Source organism: Lupinus angustifolius, chromosome LG11 (assembly GCF_001865875.1).
Source record: "Lupinus angustifolius cultivar Tanjil chromosome LG11, LupAngTanjil_v1.0, whole genome shotgun sequence".
Classification (NCBI taxonomy): Eukaryota; Viridiplantae; Streptophyta; class Magnoliopsida; order Fabales; family Fabaceae; genus Lupinus; species Lupinus angustifolius.
This window is the reverse complement of record NC_032019.1, coordinates 8,755,788-8,783,335: the sequence shown is the minus strand read 5'-3', so window position 1 is coordinate 8,783,335 and position 27,548 is coordinate 8,755,788. Positions and strand designations below refer to the sequence as shown.

The 27,548-nt window shown below is 35.5% G+C and overlaps 3 protein-coding genes across 5 annotated transcripts; all 3 read right to left on the bottom strand.

The window, feature by feature from the left end:
- LOC109359697 lies at window positions 14,635–15,522 on the bottom strand. The gene has a single exon (XM_019604393.1). It carries the CDS (start codon window positions 15,520–15,522, stop codon window positions 14,635–14,637), a length of 888 nt encoding a protein of 295 aa, XP_019459938.1.
- LOC109359696 lies at window positions 17,158–18,045 on the bottom strand. Its single transcript, XM_019604392.1, has one exon. It carries the CDS (start codon window positions 18,043–18,045, stop codon window positions 17,158–17,160), a length of 888 nt encoding a protein of 295 aa, XP_019459937.1.
- Window positions 19,202–26,984, bottom strand: LOC109361365 (protein NRT1/ PTR FAMILY 4.6). 3 transcript variants are annotated; one of them, XM_019606846.1, is made up of 6 exons: window positions 26,876–26,984; window positions 26,628–26,736; window positions 26,253–26,470; window positions 20,789–21,220; window positions 19,366–20,333; window positions 19,202–19,332 (listed from the first exon to the last, which is right to left on the bottom strand). In XM_019606846.1, coding segments are annotated over exons 1-6 (1,743 nt in total). In that variant the 5' UTR covers window positions 26,891–26,984; the 3' UTR covers window positions 19,202–19,331. The 3 variants fall into 3 exon arrangements, with proteins under 3 accessions (XP_019462391.1, XP_019462389.1, XP_019462392.1); XM_019606844.1 differs by having other exon boundaries at window positions 19,202–20,333; XM_019606847.1 differs by having other exon boundaries at window positions 19,202–20,333; window positions 26,628–26,737; window positions 26,889–26,980.

The following is a 27,548-nucleotide window of genomic DNA, read 5'->3' as shown; positions in this document are numbered from 1 at the left end:
TTGTCAACGAGATGATTGATGTTCGGGAGGGGGTGTGGATCTTTTGGGCATACTTTGTTCAAGTCTGTATAATCCACACACATCCGCCTTTTTCTAGATGATTTTCTAACTAGCACAACATTTGACAACCAGGTGGTATATGTTATTTCTCGGATGAAGTCGGCCTCTAACAGTTATAAGATCTTCTGAGTAACCTAAGTTGTTCTTTCAGCACTCATCTTTCTTTTCTTCTAGGCCATCGACCTTGCCCCTGGATTTGTCATGAGCTGGTGACAGGCAACTGAAAGGTCAATTCCGGGCATATCTACAACGGACCAGGCAAAAAGATCTTTGTTGGTCTTCAAGCATTTGATCCATTTGGACCTCTGAGCTTCGTCAAGCATACAATCGATATACACCAGATTTTCCTTTAAGGGACCGAGTTGAAGGGAGGTTTTTTCTCCTTCGGACTAAGGTCGTAGGTCTTCTGTATCTGCCCTGTGATCTAGCTCCACTAAGTGCATGCCCCGTTGTTTTTTTTCTAGGGGGTGGTGCCCGTACTGAAGTGTGGTTTAGCCGAAGAATCATCTAATAGCAACTTCTTGAACTCTACTGATTTCCCCTAACCGTACATACTCGGAGGTCGGATGAGAGAAACTTCATATAGAGGTGTGGGGTGCAGACTATTGCTTCGAGATGATTGAGCATTGGTCGACCGAGTATGGCATTGTAGGCCAAGACACAGTCAATGACCAGGAACTTTGCTTGAATCGTCTGGGGTTAGAGGTTGTTCTCCGACAGTCATCCATATATCAACATATCCCCGAGGGTGATTCCTTGTCCAGCGAAACCGACAAGTTGTCCATCATAGGGCAACAAGTCTCTGTCTTTGAGTTCCATCTTCGTGAACAGATCTTGTAACATGATGTCCGCTGAACTACCTTGGTCAACAAACAAATGTCCGACCTTTTTATTATTCATTTTGGTGGTGATGACTAGGGGATCATCATGACCGCAGATGATGCCTTCATAGTCACGGTCGTCGAAGGAGATTAGGATGCCGCTTGTTGGCCTTGATACTGGCGGGATTTGTAGATAGTTGATTGCATGACTTCCCGAACATACCTCTTCTGGGCTGCCCTGGATGTACCACTAGTAGTGAACCCACCGAATATGGTGTTGATGTTTACTAGACTCAGTTGTCGCCTGTTGGTGGAGTAATAGTGGTATATACAGTCTTTGTTTGGAGGATGTTCTTGTTGACTTTTGGGGGGGGGGGGCGTCTCTGAGGAGGACATGATCGACGCAGAGGCGATGATTGCTCTTGGTGAGTCCGATCTATAAACTTCTGGAGGTGCCCGACTTGGATTAGGTCTTCGATAGTGTCCCTCAGTTGGGTACATTCTTCTGTTACATGGCCAAAGAAGGTGTGGAAGTCACAATATTTGGATCGATCTTGGGTCCCTAATCTCCTGCCTGGATTGGGTTTGGGGAGTTGGACTAAGTGGGTGGCCATAACTTCCTGTAAGATTCTAGTTCGGCTAGCATTGAGGTGGTGTAAGAGTTGTATTTAGGTTTTTTGGGTTGTCGGGGTGAATCATCTCGATGACGCTCGTGTGTTTTTGGTCGTTTGGCTTCCCGTGAGGGGAGTTGGTATTCTCTATGCTCAGTGGGTGGGCAGTTAGGATGGGTTTCTTCCAGATTGATGAATTGGTGAGCCTTAGATTAGAGTTCTTCCTTTGTGAGGTCAGAATATTTAGCCAATTCCTTCCTGAATAGGCCATTCTCCAAGCCCGTCACTAGAATATGCACCGCCACCTATGGGCTCAGGGTGCGAACCTTCGTGGCCTCTTAGTTGAATCTGTTTAGGAAAGCTCGGAGGGGCTCATGAGATTCCTACCGTATACCGGACAGGGTGTAGGAAGAGCGAGGCTGCTCTCTACTTGTTGTGAAGCGGATGTTGAATCTAGATGATCATGTGGGTCACTTGTTCCATCGTACTGATCGATATTGCTGGGTCAGGTAAGATGTTTTAGGAGTGGTGAAGACATAATAGTTTCTGTGAAGGGATGTTTTGCTTGTGAGGAGCTGTGGTCGGGGGGTTGAGTTATCTGAGTGGTTTTCGTATTTGGGGGAGGGGGGCTACGAGCCTAGAGGCTTCGGCGGAGTGCTCATCGGCAACTTGCCGTGAGGGTCCATCACTGGGTGCTGGTCTTTGTTGGCAAAGCTCTGCTAGTAGTTGGGCCTTTTATTGGATAATTTGGCCTTGAGTTTGGATCATGTGGAGGAATTGTTGGGTGGTGGGTGCTTCTGGGGTGGTGTTTGGAGGATGACTTTAGTTAGCTTGGTGAGATGGTGGCACTAATGTTGGAATGGGTGTCATGATTCAGGTTGGGTGGTTCTGCATGGCTAGGTGCTTGAGCTTGGTTACAGGTGGTCATTATGTTGTAGGTAAGCCACAAACGGTGCCAATGTTCTTTAGTGTTAAGAGTGGATGGGCGGGAGTTGAGGATGGATGGTTAGAAGTGGAAGATGGATGGTCATAAGAGTATGTCCGGCGTAATGCAAGAAAACATGTAACTTGAAAAGGTTCTCCGACGATCAAGTTAGTAGAGTATTTTAGAGAGAGAATGAGAGTAAATAAGAGAGAAGTTAGAGTAATAAGTGTAGCAATAAATGAGAGGATGAGAAGTAATTATACTCCCTGTGTGGTATCTTCTATTTATAGAGCTTAGGAAGTCTGAGACGACATCTGGTCATTGGCCAACATCTAACATGTACGAGGGATGTACTACTTGACCTGCAGATCTACCCTTGTCGATTTGTCGGGGGAAGGTAGAATGTTCAGGCGGCGTGACAGGTGGTCTGTGATCTGACACTGATGGCGAGTCAACAGCGTATTAAATATTATGTCAAAGTTGCATTAAATAACGTGTTAGAGGTCTTAATGTTGCGCTAGGAGCATTCATTGCATCTGCTGCGAGTGGATTCATCTGAGGCGAGCGATGGGCATATGCGGAATACTGCATGAGATACTCGGGTAAAATGAGACAACCCAATGATGTCGGGCTAATAGATTCTTTTAAGGTTGGAGGCCCAAGTATGACCGGGCTGGAACAGTTTCCTCCGGTCTATTGGGCCGATCAGAGGTGGTTGAGCTAGTAGACTCTTTGGGGTTGGCAGTATGGGGTATGACCAGGCTAGAATAGATAGTAAACACATAATTTAAATATTTTTTGGATTATTCCTTTTATTACCAATTAATTTTAAGATGGAACCTTAACATGGTATTAAACATAGAGCTTACGTATTTTAACATAAGTCACATGGATAACCTTGAATATTATTATCGATTTCTTAAGAAATGTTCGATTAATAAGGAATATTGATTCCCCAACCTGGCTCATCCATAGAAGCATGTCAGATTATAGAAAAATAATTACCCAAATCAAGGTTATCCATCTAGAATGTCACCCAATTAACCACACACTAAACTAGTTTGTTTCATCTAAGCCTACATCTCATAAGCTGCTCTAATACAACTTAGTCATTATGAGCGTCTCGACCAAATGTCATTCGCAATCACTATTGACAAACTCATTGTTTAATCTCGATTATAAAATACACGTCATAATCGGACAGAGGCAACAATTATCGATCTATGTTCAAGCAAAGTAAACATAGATCAGACACTCCCAAGTTTAGGCCGGACAACCAAGCAGTCTGAGCCAACGGATATTGGTCAGACAAAGAGCTCTGCTACATACCATTTCTAACACTCTACTACCATATCGCATGCATGACACAGAGCTCTGGTACATGTTGTGTGCTACTTAAGCCCTAATGTATCTCTCAATAACAGACAAAATGGACCAAAGAGGTAACGACGCATGCTAATATGAGCACAAGTTAACTGTCTAGAGAGTACAGATCTGCCAACTGACATGGGAAAAACAACATTCGCTTGTGTGGGATAGACCAGACAAGCCATTTGATCGGTTAGATCCATAACATCTACAAAAGAATACTTCTCTGACTTCTCCACTATAAATAGGGGTCCCCTTAAGGAAGTTTACTTACTTACTTACTCTCTCACTCTATCTCTTACTTATTATTTTATGATATTTTATATATTCTTTTCATATATTGACTTGATAGTTGGAGAACCTTTTCAGGTACCTCCCCCGACGTGTTCAAACATTTCTCAAAAGATATTAGAGAATGCCAATAAATTCCTACCATCGAGATCCACATTCTATAGACTAAAAAACATTCATTTTGGAATTACTTTTATATAGGTAACTTTGGTATGATTTTGGACTCATATATCTTACCCAAAACTTTCTTGCTTAATAATGAAGATTTAAACATATAAAAAAAGACATAATCAACATTCAAGGAGCTAACTTTGAACATGGATAATCTCTAGTAATGGAAATGAGAGTTCTTGTTTCTCTTTTTGTTTTCAATAACAAAAGTATTATTTCATTGTAATTAAAAAGATAAATTTGTCCTTTTCAAAGTACGCCATTTATTTTCAAGTTTCCAGGACCACTTTCACAATAGGCTCGTCGACCCATCACTCAAGGCCCATCCACACACTTTATCATTGTCTGATTGAATAACAAAGTGTGGGCCTTATGCTCTTATTCTTCCTTTGCTACACAATGTATAATGAAGGCAAATATTATATACTCACTATTCTATCCTATCACCTTTGTCACCAGTAATAAATAATCAACTCATTGAAATGTCAAACAATTTATTTTCCATTTTTATTAACCATGTAATCGTTTGTTATCAGTATCAAAAATAATATTTTTATTTATGTCCAATAGACCTAAAAACACTTGCATAGTAATTATAGAAGGGGGTCTCCTTATTTGTATTCGATTAAAAAATAAGTTGTGGCCAACTTCCCACTAAAGCAATTTTCCTTTCTTGTTGGACCATCCTTTTTCATTACCATGAGACCCATTAGCTTAAGAAGATAATCCAATTCTATTTTTGTTCTTTCTCTTATCTTCTTTAGGATCGACATCCTCTCCCATATTCTGAGCCTCAAGCTCAATATTTTCCAGAAAAAACAGTTATACCGTTTTTATTGTTTATGTTTTGAAGGTGTGACGTGTAGGTGAGTTCTAACTTATTAGAATAATATGTGTTAATGGGATCGTGATCCAGAATAAGAGAAGAGCAGAAGATGGAGTATTTATTGAATAACCTCTTGAGTCTTTATTATTAGGAAGATGATTACAAAGAAGGAAGAACAAACTATTTATAGAAAGGAAAATAATTGAACTACCTAACTGGACTAACTAAAAGGGAAAGCCTCTAACTAAAAAAACATAAAAAGATTGGGCTTTACCTAACAAGGCCCAACAGAAACAAGAAGGAAAAAGAAAGCCTGAATAAAAGGAGAAGTTGTTGGAATATTCAAGTTGGGCTATGGAGATTGCAGAGTTCCAACTTGGTAATAAAAGAATGGAACAATTTTGGTGGCAGAGGTTTGGTGAACATGTCTGCTAGTTGGTTCGCTGAGGCGATGGGAAGAAGATGAAGTAATCCTTTTTTAATCTTCTCTCGAACGATGTGGCAATCGATTTCTATGTGCTTTGCGCGCTCGTGGAAGACAAGATTGTGAGCCAAATAAATTGCAGAATGATTGTTACAGTAAACTAATGTTGGAGAAGATGTTAGGAGTTGAAGATCAGTGAACAAATATTGCAGTCATTGAAGCTCACACACTAAGCTTCCTAAAGCTCTGTATTTTGCCTCTATTGAAAATCTGCTTACTGTATTTTGCTTCTTGGTTTTCCAAGAAATGATGGAAGAGCCAAGGAAGATGCAAAAGCCTGTAATTGATTTTCTTGAATCCAAGCATGATGCCCAATCTGAATCTGCAAAAGCTTTAAGAGTTAGCGATAAATTAGCAAAGAAGAAAAGGCCTTGTGCAGGGGAAGTTTTGAGGTAATGAAGAACTCTTATGGCAGCCTTGTAATGGAAATCTAGAGGCTTGGACATAAAAATGCTTAATTGTTGCACATGATAAGCTATGTTAGGTCTAGATATTATTAGCTATATAAGTTTTACTACAAGGCGCCTATAAGAAGAAGGGTCAGCTAGAGGTTGTCATTGGTTGGTCTGCAATCTGGTGGATGAGTCAGAAGGAGTTTTAATAGGTTTAGCAGCAAGGCACCCTGCATCTTCTAGGAGGGATAAGCTGTATTTTCTTTGATTAAGGTGGATGCCCAATTTTGATCTAGCAATTTCGAGGCAAAGGAAGAATTTTAGGGGACCCAGGTCCTTAATTTCGTAGGCTCGGTCTATAACATGCTTGACATGCTGTATTTCAGTGATGTTGTTGCGTGTAAAAATCAAATCATCCACATAAATGAGAATAATAGTAAAGGAATTAGTGATTTTTTTTAAAATAAAGCTTGGTCAGCTTGAGAATAAATGTACCCTAGAGATAAAAGTTTAGAGGATAAGGTAGTATGCCATTCATGACTTGCTTGTTTTAGGCCATATATTGATTTATGTAATTTGCAAACAAGGGGAAATTTGGGAGGTAATAGGCCTGGTGGTGGCTGCATATAAACTTTTTCATGTCAATCACCAAGGAGGAAGACATTATTTATGTCAAGTTCTTCTAAAATCCAGGAGTTGGCAGTAGTTAAGGCAATAACAACTCTAACAGTGGTGATTTTCACCACAGGATAAATAGTTTCAAAAACATCTACCCCCTCTAATTGAGTGTAGCCTTTGACTACAAACCTAGCTTTATATATATCTCAAGAGTACCATTAGCATTATATTTGATCTTATATACCCATTTGCACCCTATGAAGGACTTATCAGGTGGGAGAGGCATTAAGGTCCAAGTATTGTTAAGGTCAAGGGCTTGGAGTTCTTGCTGCATAGCTTGTTGCCAGCTGGGAATAAAAGAAGCATGTTTATAGGATTTTAGTTCTTGGTTGATGGAGACATTAAGACATAAGTGTTTGTAATTGTTAGATAAATTGGTGTAGGATAGGACAGAAGATAAGGGATATTTAACACTGGATGAGGGAAGGTTGGGTTTAGAGAGAGTTAAGTTGCAATGGTAGTCTCTAAGGTGCATTGGGGGTCTTCTAAATCTAAGAGAATATCTAGTGTTGATGGAGTCTGTCATGGAGTTTGTCATCATCAAAAAGGGGGAGATTGAAAGTGAAGTGCACCATTGGAGATTGATCTATGTTTTGATGAAGTAAAACATGAAGACCAACATGAAGACAAGCTTGAAGATCATTCAACAAACAACATGTCGATGACTCAAGTGGTGACTTATTAGACTTAGGTTATAAATATTTATTATCTTTTAGAAGTCTAAGATGCTTGCCATAGATATTGAGTCTAGGTTAGGTAAACCTAGATGTGAGTCAAGACTTAATAAAGTAATTAATCCACTAAAATGAGACATCATCTCAAAATATATGATAATTAGGTTCATGCATTTGAATACATTGATTTCGTGTATTAAAGGTATTATATTTGGAAATCATGTATTGTATGAGCATATATCATATAGGTAGTTTACCATGCATTAACAAGCTAATTTTACATTGTTTAATGGATTATGAATTCTGTTAATCCATTAACGGACACTGTTTAATCGATTATGAATAGTGTTAATCGATTATCAGAATCACAGTTTCAACAGAAAATTGAAAAACTGAAAACAATTATTTTCAACAACCCGTTAATCGATTAAATGGGTATTTAATCGATTAACTAGGACTTTAGACAACTTTCTATTTAAACTGAAATCTCAGCATATGTGGCATAAGAATCCATACATTTTTTCATCATTTTCTCTGCATACTTTTGAGTTACACACTGTCATATCTAGGAGAAAATATTGCATGTTGCATTAGGAGAAAGATTAGATCATGCTAAGGCTTTAAGTTTCATATTCATATTGCATTTTCTTTGCAAATATTTCTTGCATCACTCGTGTTTCTTGGAAAGAAAAGAGAAAATTTCAGAAACCTCATGCATGTACATTCATATTAGACTAGGAAGTCTTGTTAGTTCTTGCTTAGGTTTTAGTCTTTGATCTTTATTGTAAAATCCGAGTATTAAGTACTCATTCATAACTCAAAGCATTTTAATTGAAGGATTTGGAAAATCCTAGCTGCGGTTAGGTAAGGTGTTCTTCCCAAAGATTTAGAGGTCTTGGTATAAAGAGCAATACCTTGGCTGGGGCCGAATCGCGGAAAGAAAGGTTTTCTTGGGAGGCGATTTTAGGAAAGGTCAAACCAAGGGTGGCGAAGTTCTTCGGGTTCCAAGAAATGAGTGTTCGTGTCTAGTAATTGGAAGCATGTATGTAATTATACAATGTGTTCTATAGTGAAGAAGAAAATCTCTCAAGATCAGAAGGGGAGGCCTGGATGTAGTTTTGTAGTGGACCCCAAAACAACCCAGGATAAAATCTTTGCGCAATCTTTTCTATCCCTTTCTCTTTTACATTTCAAGTTGTAATATTACATGATATAACATGATAATTTGTATACTGGTTTTATGCTATAACTAGTTCAATTTTGTGTAAAAATATATGTTATATCATTGCCTGATTTCTCATAACATGTCATGCAAGAGAGCTGTTAAACAAGATTTTTGCATTTTGTTTTTACTGTGTTTAATCGATTAAGTCATTGCTTTAATCGATTAATTGGGCTTTTTCCAGAATAGGGATTTGGTGTTTTCCTGTATAGGGTTTCGATGCGAAAAGTGGTAATTGATAATCGCGACACCTATTCAACCCCCCTTCTAGGTGTGTTCTTTCCACTAATACCTAACAATGGAGTAGGTTAGGCCACCAAAAATCCTTAAATGGTAAATTGAGGCTGTGTGATTGTACAATTTTTGGTATGGTGAGAGGTTATGAAGGAGAGGAGTAGGTAACCTATTTATTATGTGAACATCATGCTAGTGAAGTTCCAGAAGGTAGAGGGATATTAGATTGAAAGAAAAAGGGCTCTAGCAACATTGAGTATGTGTTGATGTTTCCTCTCAACAACACCATTTTGTTGAGGGGTTTCAACACATGTTCTTTGATGTATGATTCCCTTAGATGAAAGGAAGTCATTCATCAAAAACTCAACTCCATTATCACTTCTCAAATATTGGAGTTTGAAGTTGAATTGAGTCTCAATGTGAGACACAAAGTGAATTAAGTGGTTTATGGTTTCTGCTTTGGAACTCATCATTATTGTCCATGTGAACCTTGTGAAGTCATCAACTAAGGTTAAAAAATATTTATGGCCAAAAGGGATGGTGTAGAATATGGGCCTCATATATCAGCATGAAGAAATTGGAAGGCTCTTATACTCTTAGTGTTATTGTTGGGAAAGGGTAATTTTTTATGTCTAGCTAAGTGGCACACATCACATGGCAATAAATTTTCATCCCTTTTATTGTGAATAAAAGAAAATTGTTTGCTTAAAATAATCATCACAAAATCAGAAACATGCCCAAGGCGCAAATGCCATAAGGATTTATTACTAATAGTAGTATAAAAGTGAGATAGAGCAAAAGAACTTGGTGTAATAGGTTGATAGTTAAACAAATATAGTCATTGTTGGATCCTAGCTAAACCAATCATCCTCTTGGTATGGTTCTACAAAACCAAACATTGTCTTTCAGAAAAAATCAAATGGCAGCCTAGGTGTTTAGTTAGTTTAGTTGTTTATTTACATATATGAAGTGAACATGAAATTCAGGGACAAAAAGAACATTAGTTAGATTAATAGACTGATTTAAAAGAACTGTTCCAATTATGCATGTAGTGACCTTGTCTTCATTTGGCAGAGTGATGAGCATTGGTGTCATAGAATGGAAATCATTAAAGTTGCTCATTTGGCAAGAGATGTAGTATGTGGCTCTAGTATCAAGGAGCCACTGAGTATTAGAATTACCTGAATTTGCCATAGGTGTGTTAGTTACTGAATTGGCAGCATGATCTTGTTGAGCTTTAGATTGATTAAGGAGATCCAAGATTCCCTTTACTTGTTCTTGTGCGAATAGTCTGCTTTGATCATTCACTTGATATCCTAGTTGTGTTGGCAGCAGGGTCTTCTTCTTTATCTAGAGGGAAATAGGCAGTGTGGTTAGTCATTCTAGATGGCTTGTTGGTCTTTGGGTACCCATGGGGACAACCATGTTTAAGAAAACATGTCTCAATGGTATGGTTTGTTCTCTCACAAAAGGTACAAAACTTTTTATTTAGATTCCTTGTTCCTGATCTACCACCTCTTCCTCTATAAATAAAACCCATGTAGTTCTATAATTCCCACTATTAGAAGAGTTGGTACCTTTGGATTGGTATTCCTATTTGGTATTAAATGACAAGACAATTACTTGTGGTTCAAGATTGGTGGGGATGGGGTTGTGTTGTTGTCTTTCTTGTTGTATAAGCATAGAGAAGGCTTTACCTATGGTAGGTAGGGGTTGGATAAGCATTATTTGGGAATGAACATGAGCATATTGCTCATTTAACACTTTGAGAAATCTAATGATATAATCTTCTTCCCTATATCGTTTTACATCTTGAATGATACTGTGTATGAAGATTTCAAGGCATGGACAACTTCTAATAGGTCTAAACACTTCTATTTCTTCCCATAGAGTTTTCAATTTAGTATAAAATTCAGACACAAAAAGATTATCTTGGCTGAGATGATGAAACTCTTCTTGCAATTCTGTCATCCTAAACATGTCACCTTGAGAAAATCTTTCTTCCAAATCTTTCAAGCTTCTGATGCAGAGTCCATCCCTAGAATCGATTTTGCTATGGATTCTTTGATTGAGTGTTGTATCCAAGATAATACCATAGTATTGCATATTCTACATGGCATGTATGAGGGATCTTCTGGTTTCGGTTGAGGTAGGGTGTCATCAATGAACATGATTTTGTTCTTGGATTCAAGAGCTAATTTGAATGCCCTTGACCAAGAATTTTAATTCGTTCCGTCTAAAGGAGGGGTGACGAGAATGAGGGACGAGTTCTCATTCGAGTGAAGGAAGAAGGGGTTGCGATCTTAGTCCTTGTTGCTCATTTTTTAGAAGGAAAAGGAAGAACAGTAAAAGGGAAGAAAGAGAGGTGGTGATCACAACTTTAATGTTGTGATACCATGTTACGTGATCCAGAATAGGAGAAGAGGAGAAGATGGAGTATTTACTGAATAACTTCTTGAATCTTTATTATTAGGAAGATGATTATTGTATGTTGATGTTGGAACTAAGAATTGAGGCAATAGTATAAAGAATGAAGATTCATATTTTATTCATCAATTGAGGCAATATAGAGAGCCTTACTCAAGCCATAAAGAAAATATAACTAACCACCAATTTCAATGCTTATAATGTGCCATTAAAACTGGTTTTATTATCCATAAAACCTAAATCAAAACAACCAAACTAAATTAAATAAAAATATTCCTAACAATCCCTTCGTTAAACTAATGCATCTGCGTTTTAGTCTCGCTTGAGCAACAACCTCTCGCTCGGCGAGAGACTCTTCCTAATTCTCTTTATCAACTTCAACCATCCCAAGCATGCCACAAAGTTTTTCAAACTTCTCCAACTTTATTGGTTTTGTCATGATATCTGCAATTTGATCCTGAGAGTTGCTGTAGTTCAACTCAACAACTCTATCATTCACCAAGTCTCTTAAGAAATAAAACATTACATCAATATGTTTGCTTTTATGATGAAATACTGAATTTTTTGATAACCGTATACCGGAGTTGTTATCACACATAATTGTAGTTCTTGTCCTTTCTTCAACTCCAAGTTTCTTCAACACCCTTCTGAGCCAGACGCACTGACAAGCACAATTTGATGCTGCTATATACTCTACTTCCATAGTTGAAAGAGCAAGCACTAATTGTTTCTTTGAGAACCAAGAAACAGCAGAAGACCCCATCATAAACACAAATCCATAAATACTTTTCTGATCGTCTAAGTTGCCAGTATAGTCGTTGTAAAGGTTGTGAGTCTCAAGTTATTTTCTCCCTTCTTATAAAGAATCTCAAGATTAGTTGTACCTTTCAAGTACCTCAAAATTCTTTTTGCAGCAAGCCAATATGACATGGTGGGACTGGACATAAACCTACATATTAGACTAACACTATACATCAAGTCAGGCCTAGTGACAATTAAATACATAATACTTCCAACTACATGCTTAAATTGAGTTTCGTCAACTCTAGCTCCACCTACATCCTTGGGCAGCCTTGTAGCTGAGACTACTGAATTCTTTACTACATTACAACCTCCCATATCAAACCTTGCTAATACTTCTCGTGCATACCTTCTTTGATAGATGAAAATTCCATCTGATATTTGCTTAAATTCTATTCCGAGAAAATTTCTCATCCTTCCCAAGTCAGTCATATCAAATTTCAGCATCATTGAATTTTTAAAATCATCACTCATGACTCTATCATTTCAAGTAAAGATCAAATCATCAACATACAGACTTACTATTAATATCTTACCTCCTTGCGACTTTGTGAACAGTGTGTGTTCACTGAGACACTTCTCAAAACCTTCGCGTACAAAGTAAGCTTCAATTCTATTGTACCAAGCTCGATGCGCCTGTTTAGGGCCATATAATGCCTTTCTCAGCCTATAGACTTTCTCTTCTTCTCCTTTCTTTATGAATCCCTCAAGTTGTTGGACGGGCACTTCCTCCTTGAGCTCCCCGTGAAGAAAAGCACTCTTCACATCAAGTTGAAAAACTTCCTAACTGAATCATGCAACAATTGTGAGTATCACACAGATGGTATCAAGTCTTGCCACAGGAGAAAATACTTCAGTGTAATCTATTCCATGGCGTTGTGCATACCCTTTTGGCCACCAACTTTGCTTTGATCTTCTCTACATCCCCATCTTCATTAAGCTTAGTTTTGAATACCCATTTAACTCCAATAGGTTTGACTCCTCTAGGAAGTACAGTAAGTTCCCAAGTTTGATTCCTCGTTATGGCTTCAATTTCTGTTAACATTGCTTCTCTCCAATTTCCGCTCTTCATTGCTTCTTCAAACAAAATTGGATCTTCCTCAGTCATCATCATCATTACATTTAGATTTTCTTCTTCATATAATCTTTCTCCTGTTTCACAGTCTATCATCCAGCCTGGTGGTCTTTTTTCTTGTTCACCCCTCCTTTCAGCCAATTCTCCATATGTATTTGGCTCATTTGAAGGTGAAGGTGCCTCTATCAGACTGCTATTCAAATTTTTGGAACTTGTTTCACAATTTTCTTCTATCTAGGTCATCATCTCCATCATTTTCATCATTATCTTCCCATTCTAATAAATCTTGCTTGACTTCTTCTTCTGTTCTGCCCCAGTCCCAATATTTTTCTTCTTCAAAAGTAACATCTTTACTGACAAATATCTGCTTTGAAACTGGATCATATACCCTCCAAGCCTTGGACTTATCATTGACCCCTAGAAAAACACATTTTCTACTCTTATCATCCAACTTACTCCTCCTTTGGTCTGGAATATGAATATGTGCTACACATCCAAAAATTCGAAAATACTCTACTACTTGTTTCTCACCACTCCATGCCTTTGCTGTTGTTTTGTTTTCAATTGCTACTGTTGGACATCGATTTGGAATGTGTACACACCATCTCACAGCCTCGGGCCAGAAAGCTTTAGGAACTTGCTTTTCGGTTAACATAGAACAAACAACATTTATAATTGTCTTGTGTTTCCTTTCGGCAACTCCATTTTAATGAGAAGTATAATGCCATGTGATTGGCAAAATTATCCAAACTTATTGAGGTGAACTCGCCACCCTGATATGTCCTCAAACAAGTTATGTATACACCTATCTCCTTTTCAACACAAGCCTTATATTTTATGAATGTTACAAATGCTTCTGACTTCTCATGTAAAAAATAGACCCAAGTTTTACGAGAAAAATCATCGATAAAACTTAAGATGTAACTCTTGTCACTGTTTGAAGATGGCTTGATGGGACCATATATATCTGAGTGCACTAGCTGAAGTTGCTTTGATGCTCTCCATAAACTCTTCCTTACTATAGGATTTCTATGTTGCTTGCCAGTTAAGCATGTGGTGCATATTTCCTTCGGGGTTTTTAGAGGGGGTAAGCCAATCACCATTTTCTTGTAGGTAAGTATTCTTAGTCCCTTTTGATTCAAGTGCCCAAAGCGACAATGCCACATGTGAGCCTATTTATCTGATTCAGCTTCAGCTTGCAAACACAAGGAATTTTTTGGTTGCATGGAGGCTGATACATGAAACATTTTGTTCCCACTCATGTTAGTTTGCATAATCAGCCCCCTCATAGGATGAAATACTTTGCAAGTCTCATCCTGAATTAAGATGACTAACCCATTCTCTTGAAGTTGTCCTATGCTTAATAAGATGTTCTTAAGCTCAGGAATATATTAGACATCATATATTACCTGAGTTATGCCTTTTAATTGTATCATCATGCTTTCTTTTGCTACCACTACCATTTTCATATCATTCCTAAGTTTTACTGTCCTGCTGATGTCTTCTTCCAAATTCAGAAACCATTCTTTGTTCCCTGTCATATGATTACTACAGCCCGAGTCAAGATACCATATCTATTCTTTCTTTGTTTGTTGAGTTTCTTCATAAGATATCAGCAAAATCTCTTCTTCTTCATCCAACTCAACGTAATTTGCCTTCTTTTCCCAGCTAGGACACTCATATTGGAAGTGCCCCAACCTATGATATTTGAAACACTCAATAATTGCTTTGTTTAGAGGTTGTCTTCCTCTACCTCTGCCATGTCCTCCTCTAAACACTCCTCGACCCCTTCCTCTGTTTGATCTGTCTTCTTGAGCCACTTTCAACACATGTTCTTCCTCATGGTATCCTTGCATTCTTTGTTCATGAACCAACAGACTACCATGCAACTCATCAATGCTCAAAGTGCTTAGATCATTTGACTCTTCTATTGAGTAAACAACATAATTTAACTTAGCCGTCAATGACCTAAGTATTTTACTAACCACTGTACTCTGCTCCATTGTCTCACCATTTGACTTCATATTTTTCACTAAAGTCAAGGTTTGTCCCAAAAAGTTGTCTACCTTCTCTCCTTCTTTCATGGCCAGCAGCTCAAACTCTCTTCTCAAGGTTTGGAGTTGTGCCCTTTTCACCTTCGTGGACCCTTGATACTTTTGTTTCATTAAATTCCAAATCGCCTTCGACGTCCCTTTGTCAAAAATTGCTTCTAGGATTTCTCTATCAATTGCATGGAATAAGAAGTTCTTGACGTTCAGATCTTTGAGTTTGACCTCCTCCACGACCCTCCTCTGCATTTCACTTGTTGGTGTTGTCCCAATTGCCATAGCAGGGATCCCTTCATCCACCAGGCTCCACATCTCCTTGCTCCAGAGGAAATTCTCTATCATCATTAACCAATAATCATAATGGCCATCGAATCTCGGAATGGATGGTTGCACAAACTTATCTAAGATTGACATCTTACATCTTTCTGTGTTTAGCTCACACTTCTTTACATACACTCTATCACACACACTATTATCACTTTATATTAGGCCCCTTACGGAGCTCTGATACCAATTGTTGGAACTAAAAATTGAGGCAATAGTATAAAGATGGAAGATTCATATGTTATTGATCAATTGAGGCAATATAAATAGCCTTACTCAAGGCAGAAAGAAAACATAACCAACCACCAATTTCAATGTTTATAATGTGCCATTAATAGGATTGTGATCCAGAATAGGAGAAGAGGAGAAGATGAGGTATTTACTGAATAACCTCTTGAATCTTTATTATTAGGAAGATGATTACAAAGAAGGAAAAACAAACTATTTATAGAGAGAAAAATAATTGAAATACCTAACTGGACTAACTAAAAGGGAAAGCCTATAATTAACAAAACAGAAAAGGGAAAGGATTGGGCTTTAGTTAACAAGGGGGACTTATCATTGACCCCTAGAAAAACACATTTTCTACTCTTATCATCCAACTTACTCCTCCTTTGGTCTGGAATATGAATATGTGCTACACATCCAAAAATTCGAAAATACTCTACTACTTGTTTCTCACCACTCCATGCCTTTGCTGTTGTTTTGTTTTCAATTGCTACTGTTGGACATCGATTTGGAATGTGTACACACCATCTCACAGCCTCGGGCCAGAAAGCTTTAGGAACTTGCTTTTCGGTTAACATAGAACAAACAACATTTATAATTGTCTTGTGTTTCCTTTCGGCAACTCCATTTTAATGAGAAGTATAATGCCATGTGATTGGCAAAATTATCCAAACTTATTGAGGTGAACTCGCCACCCTGATATGTCCTCAAACAAGTTATGTATACACCTATCTCCTTTTCAACACAAGCCTTATATTTTATGAATGTTACAAATGCTTCTGACTTCTCATGTAAAAAATAGACCCAAGTTTTACGAGAAAAATCATCGATAAAACTTAAGATGTAACTCTTGTCACTGTTTGAAGATGGCTTGATGGGACCATATATATCTGAGTGCACTAGCTGAAGTTGCTTTGATGCTCTCCATAAACTCTTCCTTACTATAGGATTTCTATGTTGCTTGCCAGTTAAGCATGTGGTGCATATTTCCTTCGGGGTTTTTAGAGGGGGTAAGCCAATCACCATTTTCTTGTAGGTAAGTATTCTTAGTCCCTTTTGATTCAAGTGCCCAAAGCGACAATGCCACATGTGAGCCTCTTTATCTGATTCAGCTTCAGCTTGCAAACACAAGGAATTTTTTGGTTGCATGGAGGCTGATACATGAAACATTTTGTTCCCACTCATGTTAGTTTGCATAATCAGCCCCCTCATAGGATGAAATACTTTGCAAGTCTCATCCTGAATTAAGATGACTAACCCATTCTCTTGAAGTTGTCCTATGCTTAATAAGATGTTCTTAAGCTCAGGAATATATTAGACATCATATATTACCTGAGTTATGCCTTTTAATTGTATCATCATGCTTTCTTTTGCTACCACTACCATTTTCATATCATTCCTAAGTTTTACTGTCCTGCTGATGTCTTCTTCCAAATTCAGAAACCATTCTTTGTTCCCTGTCATATGATTACTACAGCCCGAGTCAAGATACCATATCTATTCTTTCTTTGTTTGTTGAGTTTCTTCATAAGATATCAGCAAAATCTCTTCTTCTTCATCCAACTCAACGTAATTTGCCTTCTTTTCCCAGCTAGGACACTCATATTGGAAGTGCCCCAACCTATGATATTTGAAACACTCAATAATTGCTTTGTTTAGAGGTTGTCTTCCTCTACCTCTGCCATGTCCTCCTCTAAACACTCCTCGACCCCTTCCTCTGTTTGATCTGTCTTCTTGAGCCACTTTCAACACATGTTCTTCCTCATGGTATCCTTGCATTCTTTGTTCATGAACCAACAGACTACCATGCAACTCATCAATGCTCAAAGTGCTTAGATCATTTGACTCTTCTATTGAGTAAACAACATAATTTAACTTAGCCGTCAATGACCTAAGTATTTTACTAACCACTGTACTCTGCTCCATTGTCTCACCATTTGACTTCATATTTTTCACTAAAGTCAAGGTTTGTCCCAAAAAGTTGTCTACCTTCTCTCCTTCTTTCATGGCCAGCAGCTCAAACTCTCTTCTCAAGGTTTGGAGTTGTGCCCTTTTCACCTTCGTGGACCCTTGATACTTTTGTTTCATTAAATTCCAAATCGCCTTCGACGTCCCTTTGTCAAAAATTGCTTCTAGGATTTCTCTATCAATTGCATGGAATAAGAAGTTCTTGACGTTCAGATCTTTGAGTTTGACCTCCTCCACGACCCTCCTCTGCATTTCACTTGTTGGTGTTGTCCCAATTGCCATAGCAGGGATCCCTTCATCCACCAGGCTCCACATCTCCTTGCTCCAGAGGAAATTCTCTATCATCATTAACCAATAATCATAATGGCCATCGAATCTCGGAATGGATGGTTGCACAAACTTATCTAAGATTGACATCTTACATCTTTCTGTGTTTAGCTCACACTTCTTTACATACACTCTATCACACACACTATTATCACTTTATATTAGGCCCCTTACGGAGCTCTGATACCAATTGTTGGAACTAAAAATTGAGGCAATAGTATAAAGATGGAAGATTCATATGTTATTGATCAATTGAGGCAATATAAATAGCCTTACTCAAGGCAGAAAGAAAACATAACCAACCACCAATTTCAATGTTTATAATGTGCCATTAATAGGATTGTGATCCAGAATAGGAGAAGAGGAGAAGATGAGGTATTTACTGAATAACCTCTTGAATCTTTATTATTAGGAAGATGATTACAAAGAAGGAAAAACAAACTATTTATAGAGAGAAAAATAATTGAAATACCTAACTGGACTAACTAAAAGGGAAAGCCTATAATTAACAAAACAGAAAAGGGAAAGGATTGGGCTTTAGTTAACAAGGGCCAACAGAAACAAGAAGGAAAAAGAAAGCCTGAATAAAAGGAGAAGTTGTTGGAACATATTTCTTGCTGGAAGCAAGGATGGTGGAGATGAAGGATATAGATAATGATGGAGGTTTAACAATATGGCTGATTATTATAAAAGTATCATCTGGTGCATGAGGTTTCTACTTAGTGGAGTCTGAGTCTGGTGATGATAGATGTATGCAATTTTACTCGTATGTACTCATGGTCATTAAGTAACAATAACCTTAACTTTGAGTCAAACTCATTCTGATTGTGAATATGGAGATGCGGGTTTAACTTTCCAGAAATAATAATGAAAATCAATTATGTTATGATTACAGCTTTGGTTTTCTTATTTTGATTTATGTCATGCTTCATTGTTCTCTTTATTTGAAATTGTGTTTGCATATCCATTGCCAAAGATTGGCTTATATGCCAACTGAGCATGACAAACAGATTAATCAATCCTCCAAATTACAACATCAAAAGATGTTATATAAGCCATTTGCTCTTATTTTAATACATATAAGAGTTAGATTCATTACACACGATTCACAACCTTGTCAAACAATATTTGGACAAAATTTGATTTATGTAAGTATTCTTGAGACATATGTCAAAGTAGTGTTCAGAAATGTAATATATATAAACATGAGTTGTTGTCCAACTTTTGTCTAAATATGTTGTACAAATAACATAACTGGTATATCCATTCTATTACTGAGGGGAAATGTTGATCTACATTCACTACATAATTGCAGCTTCCTATAAAAATGGCTGGACATGATTTTGATCAAAGACCTCATAAACTCAAAGTGCTCTTTTAAGACCATTTGAAAAAGATTCCTCTTTGCTTCAGTGATTAGTACAAGTCCCTCTATATTTGTACTTAATAGCCCAAAACAAGTAATGTAGGAAGTTCAACCCACTAAGTACACACATGAGCCAATAAAACCTTTCTAGGTGATAGTGGTTAATGTTGGCACCAGATAGCCAGGGTCTATGGTTGGAGCTACTAGTGGCAGTGTTCACTATTGATACAATCACTGAACTTAGGTAGTACCCCATAGCTAAAGATGCCCATGAAAGAGATGTGGCCAAAGATCTCATCCTAATTGGTGCTTCCGAAAAGAAAAATTCCAACAACCCTGCCAAGGTGAAAAGATCAGCTGATCCAAGGAATAAGTACTGAAATGCAATCCAAAAGAATGTGATAGGTAGTGGTTTTGTTGCATCATCAAGTAGTCCTGATGAGTCAGTAGCCACCCTTTTCCTTTTTACTTCAACGATTGCGGCCACCGCCATGGCAACTATAGAGAGGACTAATCCAATTCCTATCCTTTGGAGATGAGTGATTCCCATCTCCGATTTGGTTGCTTTCCGAGCATAGGGTATGATAAGGTGATCATAAATTGGTGCTAGGATCATGATAAAAACCACTGGAAAAACTGGTAAGGAAGCTGGTGGCACCTTAAGGGAACCAAGCTTGGTGTTCATAGTAGCTGCTTGTTCAACTGAGAATGTGGACAATTGAGCTAGGCAACAGTTTAGCATGATGGTGCAAGCAAATATAGGTAGTACTTTCAATACTACCTTCACATCTTCTACTTGTTCTACAGTACATTCTAGTGATGAATGGATTGGATCATTTGCAACAGCATTATTGAGAAATTTGAGGGTGTATGTTGATGTTTCAGTTGATGTTCTTTCCTTTTTAGTTTCTTTCTCTAATTCTTTCACACATAAGTGTAGATTAGAAGGGTTCACAACAGCACTACTAGAATTTCTGCCAATACAACTATTCAGTGAAGCAGCCACAAGAACCTGCTCAATGTGGAAAACCATACCTTAGTGAATAAGTCAAAGAGGGATAAAATAATTGTGGAAGAATGAAAATGTTAGTTACACAATGATTTCTGAACATTATTTGTACATCAATTAACAATGTACAAATTGTTATTTAAAATATTTGCTGTGTAGCTAATCCAATAATTGTTAATCTGGTGTAAAAAATTGTGGTGTAAAAAATTGATGTGTGGTTTGAAAAATAAATTTCTTATAACTAAACAAAAAAAAATTATACAAAGAACAACAAAGCGCTAGTCTAATAGTGTAAGATTCCATCAAATCTCGGATGACTAAAATGTCAAGGGTTCGATTTCTGGGAGCGACACTTATTGAGAGATAGTCACATACCCCGAAAGGGTCTTACCCATAAAGTAAAAGGATACCCTTAATATTACAAAAAAAAAGAATCTAGGCAATGTCCTATAAGTTACCTTTAAAATGGTTGCAAGAGGACTTCCTGAAGGGACCTTGTTCCTGTAAGTAGTAGAGCCTGCAAGGAACACAGGTATAGATACAAATATACTAATAGTAGATATTGCAAAACCCCATTCCCATCCTTTGTTATCTTCAATCCATACCACAAAAGTAACAGCAATAAGAGCACCACATGATAAGCAGAAAACAAAGTAGTTGAAGAAGGTTGATCTTTGTTTCCTTCCATTTGGGGTAGTCTCATCAAATTGTTCTCCACCATGTGCTGCCAATGATCCCTTAATTCCTCCAACTCCAAGTGCCACAAGATATAAGCCAACAAATAATATTGCTGCTTTTCCACCATTAACTTCCTCACATGTCGTGAATTTGTCACATTCTAGTGGCTTTAGTGAAGCCATGTGAGCTTGTATAGTTAGTATAATCAAACCCTGCATACAAAAAAGTCCAAAGTTCCAAGTCATGTTATATTTGTGCTATATAACAAACATTAATAAGAATGTGTCAAGTGCTTCAGTTGAATTAATCTTTTGTGTAATTTGACTCTTAATAATGTCTTGAACTAAATAAGTTTTTATATCGGTTTGAATAAGGTTTATTATACTATTTTCATCTAAAGTTTAAGATTTTGTGTAACTGGTATAACTTAATTTGATATATTAGAGATATTCTCTATTAATAGATAATCAAATGTATTATTTTACTTTGTTTTTAATGGTAAAAATGTCATTTCATTATAATTAGAATGATAAATATATTATTGGAAATTATATTTTTCTTTGTTTTTTGATACACTTGACTCTCCATTAATGGAGAGGATCCTAACTTATGAAAAGGATAGATGGATTAGAGAGTAAAGTAATAAAGAGGTTGATAATTCAAATTCTACACACCATAAAATACTAACATACTAAATATTTTCCTATAAAAAATCAAAGTCATTTACAAATATAATGGGAATCACCTCAATTAATACATATATTCTAAGTCATTTACAAAGTCAGCTAATCAGTCAATATTTAAGCAATTTCTTTACTGCTAATGAATGGAAACTATTTGTCTGAAAAACCTACTTTACGCTACTTTTTTTTACAAAGAATAAATTCGTGCATGTGAACAATGATTTTGTAAAGAAAATAAAAGAAAAACATTGCTGGCAAAATTGTGGCTAGTATCCATAACTTGTGTCGAAAACAGTTTCTTACGGATAAAGACTTACTCCTATTAACAGCTACTTATGGAACATCACAGATATTTTAGCGTTTTAAGTAAGTTATGTGTGTTGTGTAGAAGTACAAGGGTGGTGATAATGGTCAATGGATTATCAAAACAACAACAATACACGCGGTTCATGAATCTTATTGCCAATACCGTTTGCTCAACATTTAAGTATCCATATTCTCTTTAAACTATGCTTTCAAAATAAGACAGATTGTTCAACATTTCATAATATGTTGTATGATATTACAGTGTGTCATATTATATAAGAAGTAAAGTATCTAAGTAACATATATATGAAATTAAGAGATATCAATTCTCCCTTATATAGATGTATGATGAAACATTTAGGTATGCATCCTATATAAAAAGCCACGAGGATTTATCACAAGCTAATTCATTACTTGAGTAGTAATGAATCAATTACTTGGTGTACTAATGCTACTTATGGTGTTAACGAGTGTTCCAATCTCAGCAATCATGTCTTTCATTGTAGATTAATGCAAATTAAACTATCATTTTTTGTAGGAATTTGTTGAGGTAAAAGCGCTGCTGAGACTCCACTACCCTTAATAAACCAACACTTAATATTAACTAAATCATACTTACCGGAGTTATTTTAGGTTTACTTAACTTCTACATTTATTTTAAAAAGCTAAATTCAAATTCTCTTCTTGATCAAATTATGCATAGTTCATTCAGTTTTGAATTTTTTTAATCCTTATTTTTTTAAAACACTCTAAGAGTTTTCCAATTTTAAATGATTTGTTTTTCTATTTTTTACATGTTTAAATCCTAAGTAAAGTAGAAAAAAGACCCACAAAATATACGGGATACTGACTACTATTATTTACTTAACCATTTATCATTTCCTAACTAATAAAGAGTGAGGTTTAAAAATTAATAAACTCAGAAATGTAATTTCGTTATAATTTTATGCATTTGAACATCTTGTTTATTTTAGGGTCGATGAAAATTTTATAACATATTTTTGGAGTACGATAATATACTTTAAAAGTTAAATTCTAATAATTTATTTATTATTAAAGGTAAATCCACTTCCATAATCTCTACTACTCAAAAAGGATTAGTCATCGACTTTCGACTAGAAATCTATAATTATATTTGGTGCAAAAAAATAACTTCTGTTATTAACTTTAAACAAGAAATATGCTTGAATATTTTAAAAAATATCTAATAATTTCTCAAATCAATAATGGTTGATTTTGAAATACATATGTATGAGATAGTTATTGTTTTCTATATTAATTTTTTTAAAATGTTAAATATAATTATTTATTTCTTGAGGAACAAATTATGATTTTATTTTAAAAGCATATATGTTTTAAATTTCTAGTATATGAAATAGAGTATTTTAGTACACATTACATTTTAAAGTGGAGGCTATATATTAGATAAGTCTCTATTTAATATTAGTGACTTTTCATTTTCATTTATTAGCATATATCATAAGATGGGGAAAACTGACAGTTCAAAAAACATAGATGGGGAAAACTGTTTCATTATAAAAAGCTAGGGTTTATAAAGTACAAGCGGGGATGAGATTTGAGGAGCCAAAACGACAAAAGATAGAGGAAAGTCAATGTTGCATGACTATAAATATAGAATATGTTGGCTCTCTTATATGTAATAAATTAAATATTCTCTACAATTAATACATATAATTTATCATACTGAGTTCTTATTTCTTCATATGATGCCAAAAAATATACTGTATAGAAAATAAAAAATCTGCCTCCACCAGAATGATTTTATCTCTCCACTACTCCACTAAGCAAAAAGGATTAAGTTGTCGGACATTAACAGCCATATTATGTGCCCTTCCCATTAAGATGTTGTTAAATACTGACCACACAAGATAAGTGGTATATGATTATATTCATCATCATCACTTTTTTTATCTTTACTACTCTCTTATTCTTCCCCAGCCACCACAAAAATGTCGAATTAAGGGTGAGTATATTAAACATTACAATATTGGGATAAATTTTTTAAAGAAATAAAGGTATATATGAATATGAAGCTTGGTCTGAGTCAAACAATTTTAAGTCAACTTATTCATCTTTTTATATGTTTTTTTTTTACTAAAGTAATGATTGTTCAACAAGTTGATCTTCTAGTGAATAATGTATGGAGTTCGAATTGGAATTGGTAGCATAATCGTCATATCTGGGAGGATTGTGTCTTTCATGAGCTACAAGTTATTTTGCGTGATACTCATCTCGATCGTACGACGCGTGACTCTTAGAGATGGATTTCTTATGGGGTTGACTTTTTGCTTATAAGTGGCTTTTCTTAACCTTGTTCAATAATAACTAGGATGAAGCTCCATATATTTTCAAATATCTTTCAAAGATTAAGGTTCCAAGGAAGGTGGTGGATTTTGTGTGGCATTTACTATTAGAAAGATTACCAACAAAAGATAATCTTAGGACTAAGGGTATGCAAGCCTAGGGCTTTAAATGAGCCTAACATGAGCTCAACTCGATAAGAATTTGCATAGCTTGAAACTCGACTCGAGTTTGAAATGAGCTCCATTTCCATCTCGAACTCGGGTTGATTGAAGTTTGCAAATAATTTGATTCATCAACTCAAATTGGATTGGTTCGTCAAGAGTTTGTGAATTGTTTAGTTCAACCCATTTACTTGATTTTTTCGGTTCATCAACTTAAATAATAATTATTTAATATTTATAATTAAAATATTTTCTACATGAATATATAAATATATATGAACATATAGATATATACACATATAAATATACATATATATAATCGAGTCATTTCATGAACCTAACGAGATGAACTATATTTGGCTCAATTCGACCCTTTTATTTGACCAGCTTAATTAAGTTCGATTCGTTTGGTCATAACCAAGTTTTTTGAGTTAAATAATAGTCGAGTTTCAAGCAAATATCAAGTTGATTTGGTTCATTGTTAATCATAGATACACTATTGAATGGTAAGTTGCACTTTATTATATAGATGAAGAATCTACCTTAAATTTATTTTAACTTGTTGTTCTCTAAAGTATTTGGACAATGATTTTTCATTTGTTTGAAGCTGATCTTAATGAAGTGGAATTAATGCATGACTTTTACTCTTAGTCTGGTATACTTTTCAAAGGGAAAAATGCTCGGAAAGGTGGACATATAATTTAGGTAGCAACTAAATATTCTATTTGGAATCTTTGTAATTTAGTAATCTTTGATGGAAAATATAATATATATTTCTTATTGTTAGATTTGATTAATGTAAGGACTTGATTGAATATCATTTTTATTAATATATGAGTCCAATAACTTATATTTTATTTTCTTCTATTATGTAAGCACATGTACTTCTAATGGGCATGAGAACCGCCTTTACTAATTATTAATGAAGTGTTTGATTATAAAAAGAATATGTATATGGTTAAATGCCTATAGATTTCTTTTACCAATTTTCTAAATAAAAAATTAATATTCGCCCTTAAAATATTAGACTTATTATATCTTAGTGGGGTATTTTTTTCATGCAATTCAAGAGGTTTAATTGGTCCAAATGGGAGATGGAATGCAGCAAAAGAAAGGGAATCCAAGGTATGGATAAGTGTTCTTTAATATCATTCACATTTGTTTTTCAATTCTTTGTTGAGCATTGGTTGCAACATTTTATTCAACCCCACCCTGCAAGTTGCAATTCTATTGACTTTGATTCTAGTTAACATCATCCTATAGCAAGACACGTGTTCTTTAAGATACCCAATACTAAATTAATTCAACCCCTCTCTCACTATCTCCATCTCTATCTATCTCTCATCACATTAAGAAAGAAAAACATTTAGTGCAAAAGTATATCATATATATTTATATATAGATAAATTAATTTAGTCTATTAACAAGATAAAATGAGGTGTATATTAAAAGTGTAAATATTTTTATATATTCAGTACATTATCTATTAAGACTTATAGTCACTAAAAATATGTTAAGATATTATTGAAGTAAAAGTCATAATAGATGATTTGCATTAAAAACTTTATGTCTAAGGTATGCCATAACTATGTTAAATTTTGAAGAGGGTTGAATATTACATATTAAAGTTAAGAGGATAATAAGTCACATAGTCATTAAGACTGGGTTGAATTTTGAGTTTTAAATAACATTTTTTTGCTAATAATAACTGCGTTCACAGAGAAGACAAGTAGTCATAATCACATGATGAAGAGAAACTAGGTACATACCAGGAACTCAATAACTGCACTTATCAGGTATATGTGATAAGTAGTGAATAATGCATCAGATAAGAAACCACCAAGAAGAGCAAGGAGAAAAGCTGTTCCCATGAAATTTGTGACACTGTTTGCAGAATTTGAAGGAGACATGTGCATGTACTTTCTAAGGTACAGCACCAGATTACTTGCATTGGCCAAAAACGCCAGATTCTCTAATACCTCCACCACTGCAAAAATAAACATACCCTCAAATTCAGTGCTAGCTAGATATGCACAAAATAACATGATATAGTATGATTATTGTTTCAGTAGTAACTAAACTTTTATGTATATATGAGTAGAAAATAAATATTTTTTGGGTAAGAAGAGAAAATTGGGACAGACCCAGAACAAAGGAAGCTGCAAGCATGCCACCATGGCGGGTTCTGATAGCAGGTTTGTTCCTCCAGTCAACATAGCCTTCCCATGTAGTCACTTGATTTGCTTCTAATTCCTGCAGAATTTGATTAATCAATTTGACATAAGTTTATGGCATTAAGGAACTATATGATATAATATTTGTGATGGAAGAAAAAGGACAAGGGAAAAAGAAAGGGTGCGAGAGAGAGAGAGAGAGGGGAAAGTAAACTCACCATGGTTGTTGGCATGTTGGTTTGGATCTGAGAGGGGTTTTGTTGGTTAGGAGTAGAAGATTCATAAGTGATGAGAGCTTTAAATAGTTGGGAAATGAAGTTGGGGTGGTGGGAAAAGGAAAGCTTTAAATTGGGGAAAGTTGTGAGATTCTATCTAGAAAGTATATCATTTTATGTTATTGATAAAAAAAAATTTAATAATTAAACTTTTAATTTAAATATTTTTTTCAATCAATAAGTAACATATGAAATAAGATATTTTTTAGGACAAAATATATGTTATATATTATCACTTATAATATATTACTCAACTCCATGGATTTTTTTCTAGTGAAAGTGGACGTTATGTAACTTGAAAATTTTATCAATAAGATTAAGACTTTAAAAACACACTAACAAACTTCTTGAATACACTTAGAATACACCAACTTCTTGTATAACAAACTTTTATACTATAGGCACGCCATTCATAATTCATACTTGTTACCTTTACTTAAAAGAAAACGACTAATAATATATCAAAAAAATGATCACATCGAGTGCATAAACTATTTTAGCATATAATATTCAGCACATATATATCTGTATGTAATATATTTAGACTGATTAATTATACAATACAATAAATTATATTCAATCACTTTTAGGCAAATATTCGGGTGCCATATTCCTG

What these genes read in the sequence shown, in the direction of transcription:
- LOC109361365 (XM_019606844.1), bottom strand. An exon ending in TGCAGCTTCCTTTGTTCTGG is followed by an intron (nt 26,471 to 26,627) that starts GTCTGTCCCAAT and finishes TTATTTTTGCAG; the next exon opens with TGGTGGAGGTATTAGAGAAT. An exon ending in GTGCAGTTATTGAGTTCCTG is followed by an intron (nt 21,221 to 26,252) that starts GTATGTACCTAG and finishes TTTTGTATGCAG; the next exon opens with GGTTTGATTATACTAACTAT.
- LOC109359697 (XM_019604393.1), bottom strand. Translation starts at nt 15,522, where the DNA reads ATGTCAATCTTAGATAAGTTTGTGCAACCATCCATTCCGAGATTCGAT.
- LOC109359696 (XM_019604392.1), bottom strand. Translation starts at nt 18,045, where the DNA reads ATGTCAATCTTAGATAAGTTTGTGCAACCATCCATTCCGAGATTCGAT.